The 17,089-nt window shown below is 35.3% G+C and overlaps 2 protein-coding genes across 7 annotated transcripts; both read left to right on the top strand.

The window, feature by feature from the left end:
- Positions 1-20: 20 nt before the first annotated feature.
- LOC18048880 (protein DENND6A) lies at positions 21-4,839 on the top strand. 6 transcript variants are annotated; one of them, XR_002906423.1, is made up of 5 exons: positions 21-311; positions 707-2,474; positions 2,638-2,830; positions 4,064-4,613; positions 4,753-4,839. XR_002906423.1 is itself a non-coding variant. In XM_006440856.2 (4 exons), the coding sequence occupies exons 2-4, from the start codon at positions 862-864 to the stop codon at positions 4,247-4,249; spliced, it is 1,992 nt and encodes a 663-aa protein (XP_006440919.1). In that variant the 5' UTR covers positions 21-311; positions 707-861; the 3' UTR covers positions 4,250-4,839. The 6 variants fall into 6 exon arrangements, 2 of the variants coding, with proteins under 2 accessions (XP_006440919.1, XP_024044032.1); XR_002906424.1 differs by having other exon boundaries at positions 4,064-4,430; positions 4,532-4,839; XR_002906425.1 differs by having other exon boundaries at positions 4,064-4,430.
- Positions 4,840-15,687: 10,848 nt separating this feature from the next.
- On the top strand, positions 15,688-17,049 carry LOC18048665 (transcription factor MYBS1). Its single transcript, XM_006440857.2, has 2 exons — positions 15,688-16,211; positions 16,373-17,049. The coding sequence occupies exons 1-2, from the start codon at positions 15,787-15,789 to the stop codon at positions 16,854-16,856; spliced, it is 909 nt and encodes a 302-aa protein (XP_006440920.1). The 5' UTR covers positions 15,688-15,786; the 3' UTR covers positions 16,857-17,049.
- Positions 17,050-17,089: the final 40 nt, after the last annotated feature.

Raw genomic sequence — 17,089 nt, forward strand, 5'->3', positions numbered from 1 at the left:
AAGAACGTGACACCACTTTTTAGTCCTTACCCATTATGGATTATAGAACAAGAAGCGTAAAATTTTAAAAAACGAAAAATTCGAAAGCAACTTTAACGAAATTACAAATTTTACTAGTTAAATCATCGTATTCAAATCTAAATAATTCACCGTTAGCTTTTGATACTTCAGGGTATCCTCCAATTCGTACGGTTCCACAGAACCCGGCTTTTTATCTAGCTTTTTTGAGCAGCTGGGTTCTCGTTTCTCGCCGATCTGCAAGTTTATTTTTTTATTTTTTTATTTTTTTATTTGTGGGTTCTTCAGTTTAGGTAAGATTGCTGGTACCATTTTGTAGATCTTCTTCATTTTGTTGTTTTCTTTTTTCTTTTTTTTCTGTAAAAAGCTTGTTTGGTTTCTGGGAAAATGAGTAATAAGAAAGGAAAATTAAGTGAAAGTGTAGGATATTGAGTCAGTTATGTATTTTGTATTGGTTTCTAAGATTCTTTGCAATAAAGAAATGAAATTGAACTAAGCTAGATAGTCGTACAGCACTCAACAGCACTCAGTTTAGCTTAAAGGTGAATTTTGATATCTAAAATCTGAAATTAAACCAGTGGATCATTGATGTTGTTTCATTATGCTATTTTAATTAGTTGTTAATTATTTTGAAATCAATGTTTTTCTGGGTTCTTTTTGTTAGAGTTTAACTTGAAGTTTTTAACAGGAGAAAAATATATCAGTGGAGATTGAGTGGGAAAATAGCAAAGTGTATGAATTTGGTCTATTTTGATGAGGGAAATTGCTTGGAAATGTTATTGGAAATGGTGGGTAAAGATGACGGGAGTTGGTGCATTTGATTTATGAGAAGTTGTGGCGGACATGAGTCGATCACCTTCGTTCTCTGTGAAGTCGGAGCTCAGCTTGAAGCCAGATCCAGAACGTATGCAACGATGGGTTGTTGCCTTTTGCACCATTCGATTTGATCTAGAGCAAGGTCAGCTCATTGAAGATTGTTACCCACCTGGTTGTCTCACACAGGATGAGGAACTCGAGGTTGCTTACAGTTCATTTCCTGATTCTGTTTCCCAGCACCAAAATCGTTCAAGCATTCATGATTGCATCTTCTTTTTCCGGTTTCAAAGGCACAAAAATCTTCCACAGGGCAATGTTACTCCATCCGAGATAACTGAAATCAATGATAAAATAACATCTTCAGAGCCTACAGAGGAGAAACTACTTAAAAGATCAAAAAGTTTTTCTAGTAGTAAAGGTTCCAGATACTTTTATGGATATGTATTCAATAGGCAAAGGCATGACGAGAGGCTTAAGCGAGGTGGGGAACAAAAATCTTTGGTGATATTGTCTCATGGCCCTTTCTCTAGTGTGTTCAGACCATTGTTGCAAATCATGGGTCCTTTGTATTTTGACGTTGGAAAGAAAGCTATTGAGCATATTGCTTCTTATGTCTCAATTTGGCCTTCTCCTGTTCCTGGTAAGCTAATGGAACTTCCCATTGGGAATGCCATGCTTAAAGTGAACTTGCCACCTGCACATAGCTTGCCCTTGGAAAGTGGAATGTTGTCTGAAGAGTCTGCTGCTTCTGTGGCACCCTTTCTTCCTTACAATCAGTCAATTCCTCAAGGTCTTTTTCACGATTCAGATCTTTTTGGTACATTCCGGGGCCTTCTCTTACAGCTTTGGGTGCTCTGGGAGTTGTTACTTATTGGTGAGCCTATTCTTGTCATAGCACCAACTCCTCCCCAATGCTGTGAGGCTGTTGCCAGTCTTGTAAGTTTGATTGCCCCACTTCTTTGTAGTATTGATTTTAGGCCGTATTTTACCATCCACGATCCCCAATTTGCACATTTAAATTCGCTTCAAGAGGGGGACACTTTCCCTCCAATGGTTTTGGGAGTAACAAACCTTTTTTTCCTTAAAGCTCTGCGCAAAATTCCCCACGTTGTATCTGTTGGAAGCCCTGCTCCGAATTCAAACCGGGTTGCCTTTGCAAGCAGGGCCTCTTCTGGCAAAATTTCTGCTAGACCCGAGGGATTTGGTCTTCAACAGCTATCCCTTAAATTTTCTCCTTCAAGTTTGTTGAATGTTGTGAAGTTGAGGAGAGAAGGTCCTCTATGTCTCATGACAGAACATAAGGAAGCCATTTGGAGCAGTTATGCTGCAACAACAAAGCCAGATACTTCTATTTTGAATAGGCTAATTGATGCCGGTATGTCACCGAGGGTCGAGGAGTCAATGTCTGTTGTCAACAATGAAATATTGCGGAGGCATTTCTTGGAGCTCACCACCAATTTTTTGGCCCCTTTTGGCCCTTATTTTAGGACTACCACGCCTTCTGAAGGTTCTTCTCCATTTGTTGATCCTCCAACTCTCCCTCCTTTTAATGCAAATGAATTTCTTTCAAGCTTACAAGCCAGAGGTGTTGGGAAGTTTCTGTCAAAACGGATGAGATCTAATTGGCTTGACTTATACAGGTGAAGGACCTTGACATTTATAGTATTTCCTACCAGTTCATATCTTTTTGTCTACTTAAATATTATGTTCTTCACTTATCTGCCATTGTTTACTTTGGCACCTTTTTCCAGTTAATCTTGTTATTAAATGCTTTTGAGATAAAGATGCTTTGTGCCTGTTCAGGAGGTTCTTGAAAGGACCAAACTTCATGCCATGGTTTCAAAGAAGACGTGCTGCTGCAGAACAGGAACAACATAGGTTATGGAGGCAGGCCAGAATGAGGACTGACATACAGCAGCTTACAGCTAAAATGTCTGAATTGGAAAGTGTTGATACCTTCAATGCTGTTGAGAGGCATCTTATACAAGAAATACAGGTAAATTGGATCTTTGTTCAGGATAGTATGTCGATTTTTATTTTATTCTGATTTCTGTGGTTGATTTTTTGTTTTTAGCCTTAGTTTATTCTTCTTTTCTTGGGGCTGTTTCTACATTATGAATATCTAGTTATGGATGTTTGCATGAGAGAGTCTATTAACCATGCCCACGCACATGTACACATTTATACCAATTTTGTCGTAAGATTTTAGTTTGGATTTTTTTTTTTGAAAAGAATGATAAAATAAATAAAGTTCTTAATAATTTAGTGAAGCCAGCCAAGTCAGACGGCAATTATTTTTCTAATATTGCAGGAGATACAATTTGTTTTTACTACCTTCTCTACAATAAGTATTCTTGACAAAGAGTTGTGAAGAGGATCACAGACAAATTACCGAGAGCAGCAGAAATTTCTAATGGAAGTGAAACCTGCAAATGGCCTTTACAATATTTCTGTTTCTTGTTTGCAGTTAGTGAGGGTGGTTAGTTTTTTGTCTGATCACTGACTTGTGGTAAAGCTGGTTATAGATATTGTCCGAAACCCTTCTCTCTTTTCAGAACTTTCAAATTAGCTGAATGCAATAGTTGAAGCGGTATACATGGATAAAAACTGAAGGTATCCATCTGGGATATCAATTTAAACAAAGATGTCCTAAATAGTCGCATTTTTTTCATTATCAAAGCGTATTGCTATTATTGGATTCAGTTTCTTCTCATCCAGAATGACTTGTCATGGGTTCTTGGGACCTATTGTGTACAAAGAATCTTGAAACAAAACTAAAGCCATATAATTAGGAAGCTTTTTCTGCATTGATGGCATTCACAAGCTGATGGATAAAGAATACCAAATGGATTTAGAATATTTAAGATATTGCTTTTAGGAATTCAGGGACATCACTTGTTTGAGTCAGATTATTGCTTGTGAGTGAGTAGGATTTGAGTTGCGTACTTGAGACAGATAAGGGTTCTTTTTGACCACCATAAAGGCAAAACATGCAATCTGATGCTAGGAGCCCATAAGGCTCGAAGCTGATCTTCATGTAAAATCACTCACTTCATATCCATTTTTCCTACTAAGATATTGCGAATAGCAATGTGAAATATTGTTTACAGCGATCTTGTACTTGATATGTTTGTTCTATATTTGATCCTTTTTGACTGAGCGGATATTTTATTGTCTTGCAAATGAATATTCCATGGCAGTATTTTATGTTATCATTTGTAATCTTCAGTTGCAGCAATCTGGACGTGCTGCCACAGACTCTGCAGAAATTTGCCAGAAACTAAAGGGAGATCTGCTGGCAGTGTTCAATGTGCTTCCCAAGGACGTGCAGCAGCTTTTGCTTTTCAACCCAGAAAGGGCAGCTCTTTTACAAAGAACCCCAGAACTGACAAAACCTCTTGGCACCCACCTATGACAAGTTGGGACTGCACCTTCCTACACCAGCAACATAGTGTGCATGACATGGCTAGGAATCTGGCGGCTTCAGGTATTCTTCTCATGTTACTGAAGGATGGGACATTTTGTAATTAGATTGTTGCATCTTCTTTCACAGGATTGGGAGAATATCTCCTACTTCAGGAACAATTATACTCTAGGTGAGATGAGTAACCTCTCATAATTTTTATTTTTCTCTTCTCATCTTGCTTCATGCAATTTAACAGCATGTTTTTTTTATCATGCTTTCATCGTTTTCCAGATCTGGTCACTAATCTGTACCTTGAATCAATCTTCCTGAGCTCTACTTGAGTCTTGAGATAACTTTGCGAAATTGCTAACCAGTTATGTCATTCCAAATTCATGGCTGATTGATTTTTTTCATTAGTTTTTAGTCTGAAGCAGCTATCTAAACTACAGCTGTTGTATGATGTTGAACTCTCACTTGTTTAATTTTTTTAATTCAAACATTGTTTTCAATAGTTTTAGGTGTCTTTTTTAAAGGGTCGAACTTTCATCAAAATGGAATAGGAGAAAGAAAAAAGTAAAAACGAAGTGTACTTTATCTTCTTCAATCAAGCAAGTTGAGCATTTAGAAAGATCAAGATTCGTGGAAGAGTTACTTCTGACAACCACTAGATTTCAGCAAGTGGTTATCAGAGGAATTATTAACCTACAGAAATTGTTTTCTGCAGAATCTGGTTGGTACCCATCTTTGAAGTTATTGTTTTGTAGTCTTGTGCAACTAACTATATAGGTCCTGCAGCGAGATTTGTCGATTATACGCTTCATGCATGTCAGTTCTTTTGTGCTCTTTTACCTTTTTTGTTATTATTATTCTTTCTTTCTACTACCAATTGCAAATGAGTTTCTTGGTATTTGTTATAGAAGCGTTTGCAAGTAGTAAATTTAAAATATGACATGATATCCTGGGATGATTTTAAAGCCATGAGATATCCTGGGATGATTTTAAAGCCATGAGTAATCAGACAGCTAAACAATTCCTGTTAGATGAAAGCAAAAGTTACAGAAAGACAAAATGAAGCAATCAAGAGACTGTAGCAAATCTACTCAAGGAAGCAGTCAGATGACACAAATTGCAGAAGATTCTCAAATTTACTTGTCAAATAACATTTTGCTTTAAGATTACGTCCGTTTTAGAAGGGAAAAAGGAAAAGGACTCTCAAGTTGAAGATAGGACCACAACCTTAATGTAACCTTTTATCCCCATACTAGAAAGTAAAAACAATCAAAATGCATCCTGGGAAATTGACAAATGAAGGTGACAGTCTTGAAATTTTCTAAATTTGAAATCTTGGTATATCTCATTTTTGATGTTTTCTAAATAAATGGTGGCTTTGTTATTGGTGAACAAAACATTGAAAGCAAATTGATGCCTTGGACCTGTTGGTGTTAACCCATTATCAATGTGACAGTGTGGTTTATATCACATTCCCAAGCAGGCTATATAACAAATTGGAAAAAGTCGGCTGGGTGTGGCACGTGTTACGGGGAACTTTCATTCGGATCCTTGAAGTGTCATAAAAATGTCATATTGATTTTTTTTTGTTTGTTTGCCTTTTCTGGAAACAAAAATGGTTTTTAAACCTATAATTGAATGATTTTATTTTTCACTATAAATTAGGTGAGCATATTCCAGTTGATTTATAAATAAAGTAAAAATGTTAAAAATTTAGGGTAATTAATGTTTAAATGTAATTTTTTGGGCTAGATTCTAACTTCCGACAGATGGAAAAAAAAAGTGACAATGTTAAAAATTAAGGGTAATTAACTTTAGGACGCTTTATTAATAGTTTATATCAATAAACTTGCTTTTGCTTTAGGTCGAGCTTGTGCTCGTGTTGTGCCAAATTTTTAAAAATTTATAAAGATATACTAATCACAATCCCTATTATTTATGTCGTGTTGTGCATGATTTTAGAATTTCTCATTCTTCATTTTTCTTTTAAGTTTTTACTTATTAAAAATTGCTAGAATATCTCCGAAATTAATTATTTATTGCAGGTATTATTATTGCCTTTTTCTCTAAAAATTATTTTTAAAATAATTAAAGTATTCATATCTAACAGTGAACACACACTCGCCTACATGTAGGTCCATTGAGCTTTTATGGCTAAAATATGAGCTCCAAACAATCTTATTTGAGCTCTTTCCTTACTTGCTCGATATGATCCAATTTACACCTCCACTTAGTTGGTGCAAGTAGATATGCCAGTAGAATTCGCCCTTCCATCTACCCGCCCTAATCATCTTTTGCGTGACCAATTTGGGATGCTGGATACGAACTGCAAGCAGTTTCCATATCAATTTTTGTTTCCTCTCTATTTCTCTCGGGAAATCTATTTGATCACATTTTTGTAGTAAAAGTTACAAGGTGGCATGTCCAGTTGGCATAAAATTTCATTGAAAATGAAAGAAAGAAAGAAAATAAACGGGGGCAAATTGGTAAACCTTGATGCAAGTCGCTTTGCAGATAACTTTTTGACACCTTGAAAGAGAAGTCGATTAAAGTTGAATTGAAAAGAAAAGATGCAACATAACTATATTTGCTCAATATTGATGGAATGTCTCTGAATGTGAACGAAGGCCGCAGCATTGCCATTGCATGACATGCATTGCGTCAAGATTTGTTGGGCTGGGACAAGAAATGATATGTTCATATTATCTCTTTCTTACTTGTGCCAGCGGGATTCAATCCCTTATCTCTTGTTTCCATCCAAGATATTTTATCTCTTAAATTATTTGGCACCTCACAACTTGAGTTCACACTAATTTATAACTATTATTGTTTGTTACTAACATTTAAAAATTTTGTTTTAAAGTTCTAAATATTGTGTTAAATCATAAAAATGATACATCTACAAACACAAATACCCCTTGCACAAATGGAGTTAGCAACTTCGGTAGCATAACTTGATTAGTTGGATGTGTTGAAAATGGCAGCTGTGAAAATTCAACAGCTGACTCTAATGACAAGCTGGCATGCCATCTCAGCTACACTCATTTGCAATCAGAATATGCAGAAGATTTACTGAGCTGGCAAAATGGAGCTACTGAAGAATCACAGCAAATAAGCATGCAAGGATTACGTTTCTAGAAGTTGAAAATGATTGGCTAATATTTGTCATATTCACAGGTTGTTATTTGTTCATTTACAAATTTTACCCCTTAGGCCAGCTGTCTCTTTATTCTTCTCTCTGTATATAAATGAACCTAAGCTTGTAATGAATTATTCAAGTCGTTATCTTTTATAAAGCTTTTGTGATTTATGCTCTGCTTGTTATTCATAAGCAATTTATAGCAAATTTAACTTGGTATCAGAGCGAGTTTGAGCTATGGCAAGTAGCAGCAACAACACACACACAAATACGAATCAATCACAAATGAATCCAAACAACCAAGAAGATAACGAGAATCAAAATCAAAACTCAGGGCACAATGCCACAAACTCAGCAGTAATTAATCACTCACCCACACAACACATTACCAGCAACATATATGTCTTTACAACTCCCATCAAGCTCACCCAAAACAACTTTATGCTCTGGAGATCACAAGTGATCTCTAGCATCAGGGCTAATGAGCTTGAAGGTTTTGTTGATGGCAGCCATGTCTACCCTCCAAGACATTTCACAAACCCAGGACTAAATGGAACCACCATAAATACACCTAACCTTGAGCATCAAATCTGGAAAAAGCAAGATCACATTTTACTAAGTTGGTTACTGTCATCCCTGAGTGAAGGGGTTTTAGGCACAGTGAATGATTGTTATACTTCGTGTGAGGTTTGGACAAATCTCACAAACCAATTTGGTGCTAGAACTAGAGCCAGGATATTATACCTCAGAACCCAAATCCAAACAACCAAAAAGGGTTCACTCAACATCCATGACTACTACTCTAGAATGAAGTCCATGTTGAATCAGCTTAGAGCAGTAGGTAACCACATGAGTGATGACGATTTTGTCATGTGTGTTGGCTGGACTAGGACCTGAATACGACTCAATAGTCACCAACATAAACTCTATGCCAGAGAGCCCCTCACTCTCAGAAATGTATGGCATGCTGCTCAGCCAAGAGAACAGAACTGAATAAAATTTAAGTTCAAGGGCTGCTGAGGCAAACTACACTCAAATGAGAAATGGAGGGAGAAATTGAGGTAATAATGACAGAACTGGAAATCAATATCAACCTGGAATAGTTTTTAGAAACCCTGTTAGTGGAACTGGAAATAATCAGGGAAGTCAAAATCCTCAAGATAATGGTTCAGACAAAGTAATAACAAATGATGATGGTTCAGAATCCAAAGGGCCATGTCAAATTTGTTTGAAGATGGGGCATACAGCTGCTGAATGTTGGCACAGATTCAAGAAAAATTTTATACCCCAGCCAAACAGAAGGAGAGAAACAAGAGGTGCCTATGTAGCCTCAACTAATAGGCAAAATAGTCGAGCACGGTATCTGGACAGTGGTGCTACTAACTATGTCACAAATGCACTTGGAAATATCAACATCAACTCTGAGAATCAAGGTAATGACCAACTTGTTGTTGGCAATGGTGAGAAACTTGTATTATCTCATATTGGCTGTTCTGTTTTACCTACTTTTGACCCTAAAAAACACATCACATTAAACCATATGTTGCATGTTCCTGACATTACTAAAAATCTTATTAGCATTTCCAAATTGCTGCATGATAATGACATTTATGTTGAGTTTCACAAATTTGCCTGTTTTATCAAGGACAAGAAGTAAGGGAAAATTCTGATGAAAGAAGTGGCTAGAGAGGGACTGTATGAGCTGATATGCTTACTTGTTCACTTGAGCAGAAGCAAAAGTTTACACACTGCTTTCCTATCCGCATCTTCAATACCTGTGTCAATAAAGTCCATTAGTGATCCAGTATCTATGTTGTCTTTCAGTTCTAATGGTAATGAGTCTTTCAGTGTCAATGAGTCTAGTGCAACTGATGAATTAAATGGCAGTGTTTCAAAAGCTACAAAGGAGATTGATCTTTGGCATCTTAGACTAGGGCATCCCAATGTATTTGCTTTGAAAAACACTTTGCTGTCTTGTAATCAGTTACAGATAAATAAAAATATCATTCCTTCATTTTGTTGTGCATGCCAATATGGAAAGCAATCAAAAATACAATTCAAGAACATTGAAAACAGAACCAAAACAGCCTTAGAATTGATCCATACAGACCTATAGGGACCAGCACCTATCCCCTCAACAAAAGGATATAGATATTATATATCTTTTGTTGATGACAGAACCAGATACACATGGCTCTTCCCTATAACAACTAAATCTCAAGCCCTTGACACATTCATTGATTTCAAAAGGCAAATAGAAAATCAACTAAACTTGAAAATTAAAGCACTGCAAACTGACATAGGGGGAGAATTCAAAGCCTTTGAACCATATCTTAAAAGAGAGGGAATAGCTCTAAGACACTCTTGCCCTTACTTACATGAACAAAATGGCAAAGTTGAGAGGAAACACAGATACATTGTGGAAACTGGACTCACACTGCTAGCCCAAGCTAAAATGCCATTGAAATATTGGCAAGAAGCCTTTACATATGCTGTATACATCATTAACAGACTAGTATCACCTGTAGTTGGGATCAAAACACTTTTTGAATTGTTGTACTCTTCTAAACCAGATTACTCTCAAATTAAAGTGTTTGGCTGTGAGTGCTTCCCTTACCTGAGACCTTATAACAAGCACAAATTCGACTTTCACACATTTAAGTGTGTCTTGCTAGGAGTAAGTCTTGCTCACAAAGGATATGTATGCATGAGTCAGTTTGGCAGAATTTACATTTCAGCTAGTGTAAGGTTCAATGAAAATTCCTTTCCTTTCTCAAATGATCCAAGTTTCAACAAAAAGGAGTCCATGAATGAAAGTGATTTTACTACTCTCTCTGAAAAATTTCAAGTTGTGTCTTTCCCTGTCAACAGCCCTAACAATTTCACTTAGCTAGGAGCTGTACACAGTCACTCTCGTGACATTGTTGGAAATATGAAACTTCCTCAAAATCTTGTCCAAGATGAAGCACAATAAAATTTTGAGACTGACACGTTATCAAGTAACCACTCATCTCACCAACTCTTGTCACACATTCCAGAAAACAGCTCAAATTCACTCCCAGCCACAGAACCAAAAACTCAAAACCTTGGTAAACAAAAAACCTGGCCATCATATCCTATGACAACAAGATCTAAAGCAGGGATTTTCGAACCAAAATTATACCAAATATCTACCCAAATCCAGTCCTCTCTTCCTAAAAACACCTGTGAGGCCTTAAAGGAACCGAAATGGAAAGAAGCAATGGTAGATGAATATAATGCCCTGATAAAAAATAAAACATGGACCTTGATACCTAATAGTCAAAATCATAAGTTGGTTGGAAACAGATGGGTGTACAGAATAAAAGAAAACCCTGATGGTACCATTAACAAGTACAAGGCCAGACTTGTTGCTAAAGGATTATTGCAAACATCAGGTGTTGACTTCAAGGAAACTTTTAGTCCTGTAGTTAAGGCTGCAACAATTAGAATTATTATGACTTTGGCAGTGAACAACAACTGGATGCTGAGGCAAGTGGATATAAACAATGAATTTTTAAATGGAGACCTGACTGAAGAAGTGTACATGCCACAACCTGAAGGATTTGAAAACAAAAGCAAGCCAAACTACATATGCAAGCTGAACAAAGCACTGTATGGACTAAGACAAGCTCCAAGAGCCTGGTTTAACAAGCTGAAGAGTGCTCTATACTCTTGGGATTTTGAAAATTCTAAGTGTGACACATCATTATTTTTCAGAAGAACAAAATCAGATATAATTATTATGCTCATCTATGTTGATGACATAATAATCACTGGAAGCAGCAGCAAGGATGTTGAAGAAGTGATAGTAAAATTGAGCAAAACTTTTGCCTTAAAGGATTTAGGTAGCTTAAATTTCTTTCTCGAAATACAAGTTACTAGAAATCAAGATACCATCATACTCTCTCAAACTAAATATGTTCAAGATCTTCTGATAAAAGCAGCAATGGCTGACTTTAAAGGCATAGACACTCCTTTCAGCACTTCAGAGAAGCTAAAAAGAAATGAGGGAGCCAAGTTTCATGACCCTACACTTTATAGAAGTGTCATAGGAAGCCTACAATATGCAGTGCTTACAAGACCTGAGCTTGCCTTCTCTGTGAACAAGCTTAGTCAGTTTATGTCAGATCCAAGACAATCACATTGGATAGCATGTAAAAGGGTACTGAGATACCTCAAGAATACAATGAACATGTGCCTAAGAATCAAGAAGTCAGAGTATTTTGATCTTATTGCCTATACTGATGCAAATTGGGCAAGTGATCCAGATGACAGAAGGTTAATCAGTGGCTATTGTGTATATTTGGGTAATAACTTGGTTGCTTGGAGTTCAAGAAAACAATGTGTGGTTGCTAGATCTACTGCAGAATCTGAATACAGAGCTATGGCTCTGTGCAGTGTAGAAATTACATGGATTAGTTCATTGCTTACTGAGCTTGAGTTGAAAGTTCAAGGAACTCCAATGATTCTAAGTGACAGTACCAGTGCAGCAGCCATAACTGCCAATCATGTATACCATTCGAGAACCAAACATTTCGAGATTGATCTTCACTTCATCAGAGACAAAGTTATGAAAGGTGAAATTGAAATAACTTATGTTGCCAGCAAGGATCAAACTGCAGATGTTCTAACCAAGCCTCTGCCATACTATAAATTTGACTACTTCAGAAGCAAACTCAATGTCTTAGACAAGACCTTGTGTTTGAGAGAGGGTGTTGAAAATGGCAGCTGTGAAAATTCAACAGCTGACTCTGATGACAAGCTGGCATGCCATCTCAGCTACACTCATTTGCAATCAGAATATGCAGAAGATTTACTGAGCTGGCAAAATGGAGTTACTGAAGAATCACAGCAAATAAGCATGCAAGTATTACGTTTCTAGAAGCTGAAAATGATTGGCTAATATTTGTCATATTCACAGGTTGTTATTTGTTCATTTACAAATTTTACCCCTTAGGCCAGCTGTCTCTTTATTCTTCTCTCTGTATATAAATGAACCTAAGCTTGTAATGAATTATTCAAGTCGTTATCTTTTATAAAGCTTTTGTGATTTATGCTCTGCTTGCTGTTCATAAGCAATTTATAGCAAATTTAACTGGATGAAAGCATCATGGGTACAAGTAATATTTTCATTAACTGCTAATACTCTTCAATTAATCTTTTCATGTCACACTAAATACCGACTTAGTTTGTACAGTAGTTATAATATAATCATTTTGTGACGCTGTAATTATTGTCAAAAATTTAGAACGCATAATAAAAAATTTTTAAAAGTTCTTAAAGTCGACGGTTGTAATGTAGTTTTATCCCTAAACCATCTTTTAGAAAAATGTCCCCCAACTGAATATTATAAATCTTCATTGAATCAAATCAACCAATTAACAATTTGATCATTTACAATTTTATTTTCTTTTTCTTATGAGGATAAAAAAATTCATACATGAACTTTCATGGAGACCTACAAAACTGCTATTTTAAATAGAAAAATTAAACAGAAGCAAGACATAATTAATTATAACACCATATAGAATAAGATAAAAGAAGATGAAATAATTAATTAATGCCATAGAATTACATGATACTATAGTTTATTTTATCTTCCTTTAGTCTCTCGTCCTTATCAGTAATATTTTTCAACCGATTTTTAAAGAATTTGGAAGGACTTATCCCCACATCGTGAAGGGTCTCTTGACTCATTTATTAATGATAAATTAAAACAAAAAAATCCAAAAGAAAAAATAATTGAAAATAAACGGGGAAACAAAATTGTGAGGTGCATTTTAACCAAAACCAGAAATAGAGATTTGGCCACGTACTTCGGAATGAGGGAGGAATTATTTCTAGTACAATCATTGATTGGTCTCCTCCACTTTCTTCTGAAATGCGTGCAAGGCACTCACCAAAATTAAAAGGTACAATTATATTAATTTATTTTCCATTTGCATTTTGGCGTCATAATTCAAACTCCCTCGTAATTCATCTACCGCTATTCAATTAAAAAAAAAATTCCTCACAATTGTAAGAATATGAGAAAAATGGTTTCAATAATTCTCTAAAAATTGAGCCAATGACATAATCTTCAAAATTAAAGAAGATATATGAAAAGAATATTGAAAGTAGGCTGCTTACCTTGTAAAAAAAAAAAAATTAATTAAGTCGACAACTGAACAAATTTCATGTCATGAAAAATAAATGTGTTACATTAAAAAAAATCTTTCCGAAATTCTTCTAGAACGTGTTCTTTAAATACGAATAGTTTATTCTTAAGTTGTCTAGTTCATGTAATTTATATACATTTGATTAGGTAGAGAGGTTGTAAAATAATTTGATCATAATTTATTACAATATAAATTCTTTATCTAGATTATTGTTTTAAACTTTTAAAATATAGCTTTGTTTCTAAGGAATAAAATTAAGATCAAACTGCTTGACTATTGCAACAAACTTAATAAATATAAAGGTCAAAACTATAGTCAATCAACATCATCTCTTTTCATGGTCATTTAGCAGCAGTTAACAATAACCATTTGTTTTAAAGATAGTCTTATACCAAGTTATATACGTGTTAGAATTATTCTTCAACTCTAAGTTCATGTAAAGAACAAAAGTTATTTTGTAAAAGGGGTCATAGGAATCTTCGAGAATAAGTTTTCTTTAAGTGGTAAAGTCAAGATATAAGTCATGCTCCCTTCCTTCAACGTATTGTCCCAAGCTTTATTAAGAATTCAAGCTTCTCTCTCAAGTGCGACCAACAAATAATATAAGAATATCTCTAAAAAGTTCTTTAAATAATATTTTATTACTTATTTGAAGAGTCACAACAGCATTTAAAACTCTAAAAAATACTCTAATTAAGATTCTTCAAATAAGAAATGATTATCTCTTTTTAATTTTGTAGAGTTATTTTCTTCCTCTTCAATTTATATTTTATTACTTTTTATTGGAGAGAAGAGAGAAGTGCTTTAATTATTATTTATTTTTTCTTTGAAAAAATATTTATTTAATTAAAATAATATTAACTTATTTCTATTTGAAGAACTTTGTGAAGAATAATATATTTTTTCACTTTTTTTGTCACATAGGTAGATAAATATATATTTAAAGAATAAAACTAATAAAACTTTGTAGAGATGCTCTAAGAAATCATTGACACATTTTGTAAACTAACATTATTAAATTTAACTACTTTTAATATGAAATAAAAAATTAAAAAAATGACCTATTGGATGTGGTCAATTGGTGTTGACACTTTCCATTGTGATTCAAATGATTGTACATACAACGGAAGCATGTATGTCATGTTTATTAATTCATTCCATGAAGGATGGAGCGTGAGCAACCGGATAAAGATGCGCGTGAGAACAGAATAATAAGTAGATATTATGGTGAATGATAAGAGTGCATGTGATAGGCCGTTAAAGATTCGATGGGCCTTTCTTTCTCCCCTAGTCGCCTCGCCTCCCTCTATGATTGCACATACTGCTGCGTTAAGATTTTTTGTTTTTTGTTTTTGATTTTTTGGTTTTTAGAACAAATTTAGAGAGTCTTCATTTATTATTTCTCTGTATTTTTGTGTCACACTATCTTTTTTCTTTTTTTAAATTAGGAGTGCGGATAAAATTTAAATCGATATCTTAATTCTTAAATTTAAATTTGGATGATCAGTAAAAAAAAAATATTTGAAAACAACAAATCAATCCCATAAAAACTAATAAATACTTAATAAAGTGAATCAATTTCATTGATAGATATATTAGAGATCATTTTCTTTTGATAGTGGAATTAAAAATAGCTCATTTAGGTATAAAACTTTAGATCGCAACATAGTTGGCCTCAGTTTAGCGGTCAGGTCCTAATAAACACCCAACTTTATATTTTTTATAAGAAAAAAAAAATAGAGATGAGTTGAAAAATTTTAACCCTCCTTCCTTAAGATTTTAACTCGAGTGACTAATTCAATAAAAGTGTTTGAAACTCACTCGATAAAACATGAATACGACGGACATCCGATTTCAATACAATATGGATTTAGGAAAAAAAAAAAAAAAGACGGAAAAGCAAGGATTTTTCATTTTTATTTTTAGTCAAGAGTGACATAAGGATGACAGATTACCCATCCCTTCAACTCACAACAAAAAAAGTGGTCCTAATCAATTGATAGTTCGATACCCACCTCGCTGCTTATCCTACACACACCTTAGGTCCGTTCTCCCTTATCCTACGCACCCCCTTCCCTTTCTTTTCCTAATAAAAACAAACAAACAAAGGCCCACGAAAACAGAAATAATGAAATTGAAATTGAATCCCATAATTCATAAGTTGAAACTAAAAAGATTTCAAGAAGCCCAAGAGGAGGAAGAAAAAGAAAAAGCCAAACATGTCAAGTGCAGCCACTTGGAGCAGAGAAGAGGATAAAGCTTTTGAGAATGCGATTGCAATGCATTGCATTGAGGAGGATGACTCAAAAGAACAACAACAACAACAATGGCAAAAGATTGCTTCAATGGTTCCTTCTAGAAGTGTTGAAGAACTGAAGCAGCACTACCAAATTTTATTAGAGGATGTAAATGCAATAGAGGCTGGCAACATACCATTACCTAATTATGTAGGAGAGGATCGTGCAACATCTTCAACTAAGGACTTTCATGGCCCCTCCACGGCCGCGGATAACAGATCAAATGGTGTTTATGGAAGTGGGTTTTCAGGGTTGAGTCATGACCCAAGTGGACATGGAAGCAAAGGAAGCTCAAAGTCAGAGCAAGAGAGGAGAAAAGGGATTCCGTGGACAGAAGAAGAACACAGGTATGTATGTTTTGTTCAGGAAACTTTCCATTTATGGCAATTCTTAACGAACTTCTAACTAACTACTTTCATGTACAAAATTCAAATCCCATGTTATCTCACAATTGTTCTGGTTAGTACAAGAACTTCTTGGTTCAGAACATATATAAATTTTTTTCCAGGTTATTTTTGTTGGGTCTAGACAAATTTGGAAAAGGAGATTGGAGAAGCATTTCAAGAAATTTTGTGATATCAAGGACACCAACACAAGTGGCCAGCCACGCACAAAAATATTTCATACGGTTGAACTCAATGAACAGAGACAGAAGAAGGTCCAGCATCCACGATATAACCAGTGTCAATAATGGAGATGTTTCAGCTCATCATCAAGCACCAATTACAGGCCAGCAGCAGGCTAACACAAACCCACCAGGTGCAGCTACTTTGCCAATGGAGGCATCAGTCAAGCACAGGTCTCAGCCCCATATGCCCGGTTTAGGCATGTATGGAGCCCCGGTCGGTCACCCGATTGCTGCTCTGGGTCATATGGCTTCCGCCGTTGGGACTCCTGTTATGCTTCCTCCAGGTCACCATCCTCATCCTCATCCTCCTTATGCTGTTCCTGTTGCATATCCCATGGCCCCGCCGCCGACAATGCACCAATAGCATTCGCTATTTTGTGTAAATTAAAACTTGCATCTTAATCCTTCAGGTGATGCAAATCAATGCAAAAGAGTATTTTATTTGTTATTAGGAGCAACCTTTTCGTCAATAAGGGACTCAGAATCTTTTCTAATCGAAATTTGTTATACTATATATCAAAACACAATTCTCTTAATAATAATGCCTTTCAAATTAAAGCCAGGAGTAAACTTTTGAAGGCTCAATACAATTCTTGT

Source organism: Citrus clementina, unplaced genomic scaffold (genome assembly GCF_000493195.1).
Source record: "Citrus clementina cultivar Clemenules unplaced genomic scaffold, Citrus_clementina_v1.0 scaffold_3, whole genome shotgun sequence".
NCBI classification, from domain to species: Eukaryota; Viridiplantae; Streptophyta; class Magnoliopsida; order Sapindales; family Rutaceae; genus Citrus; species Citrus x clementina.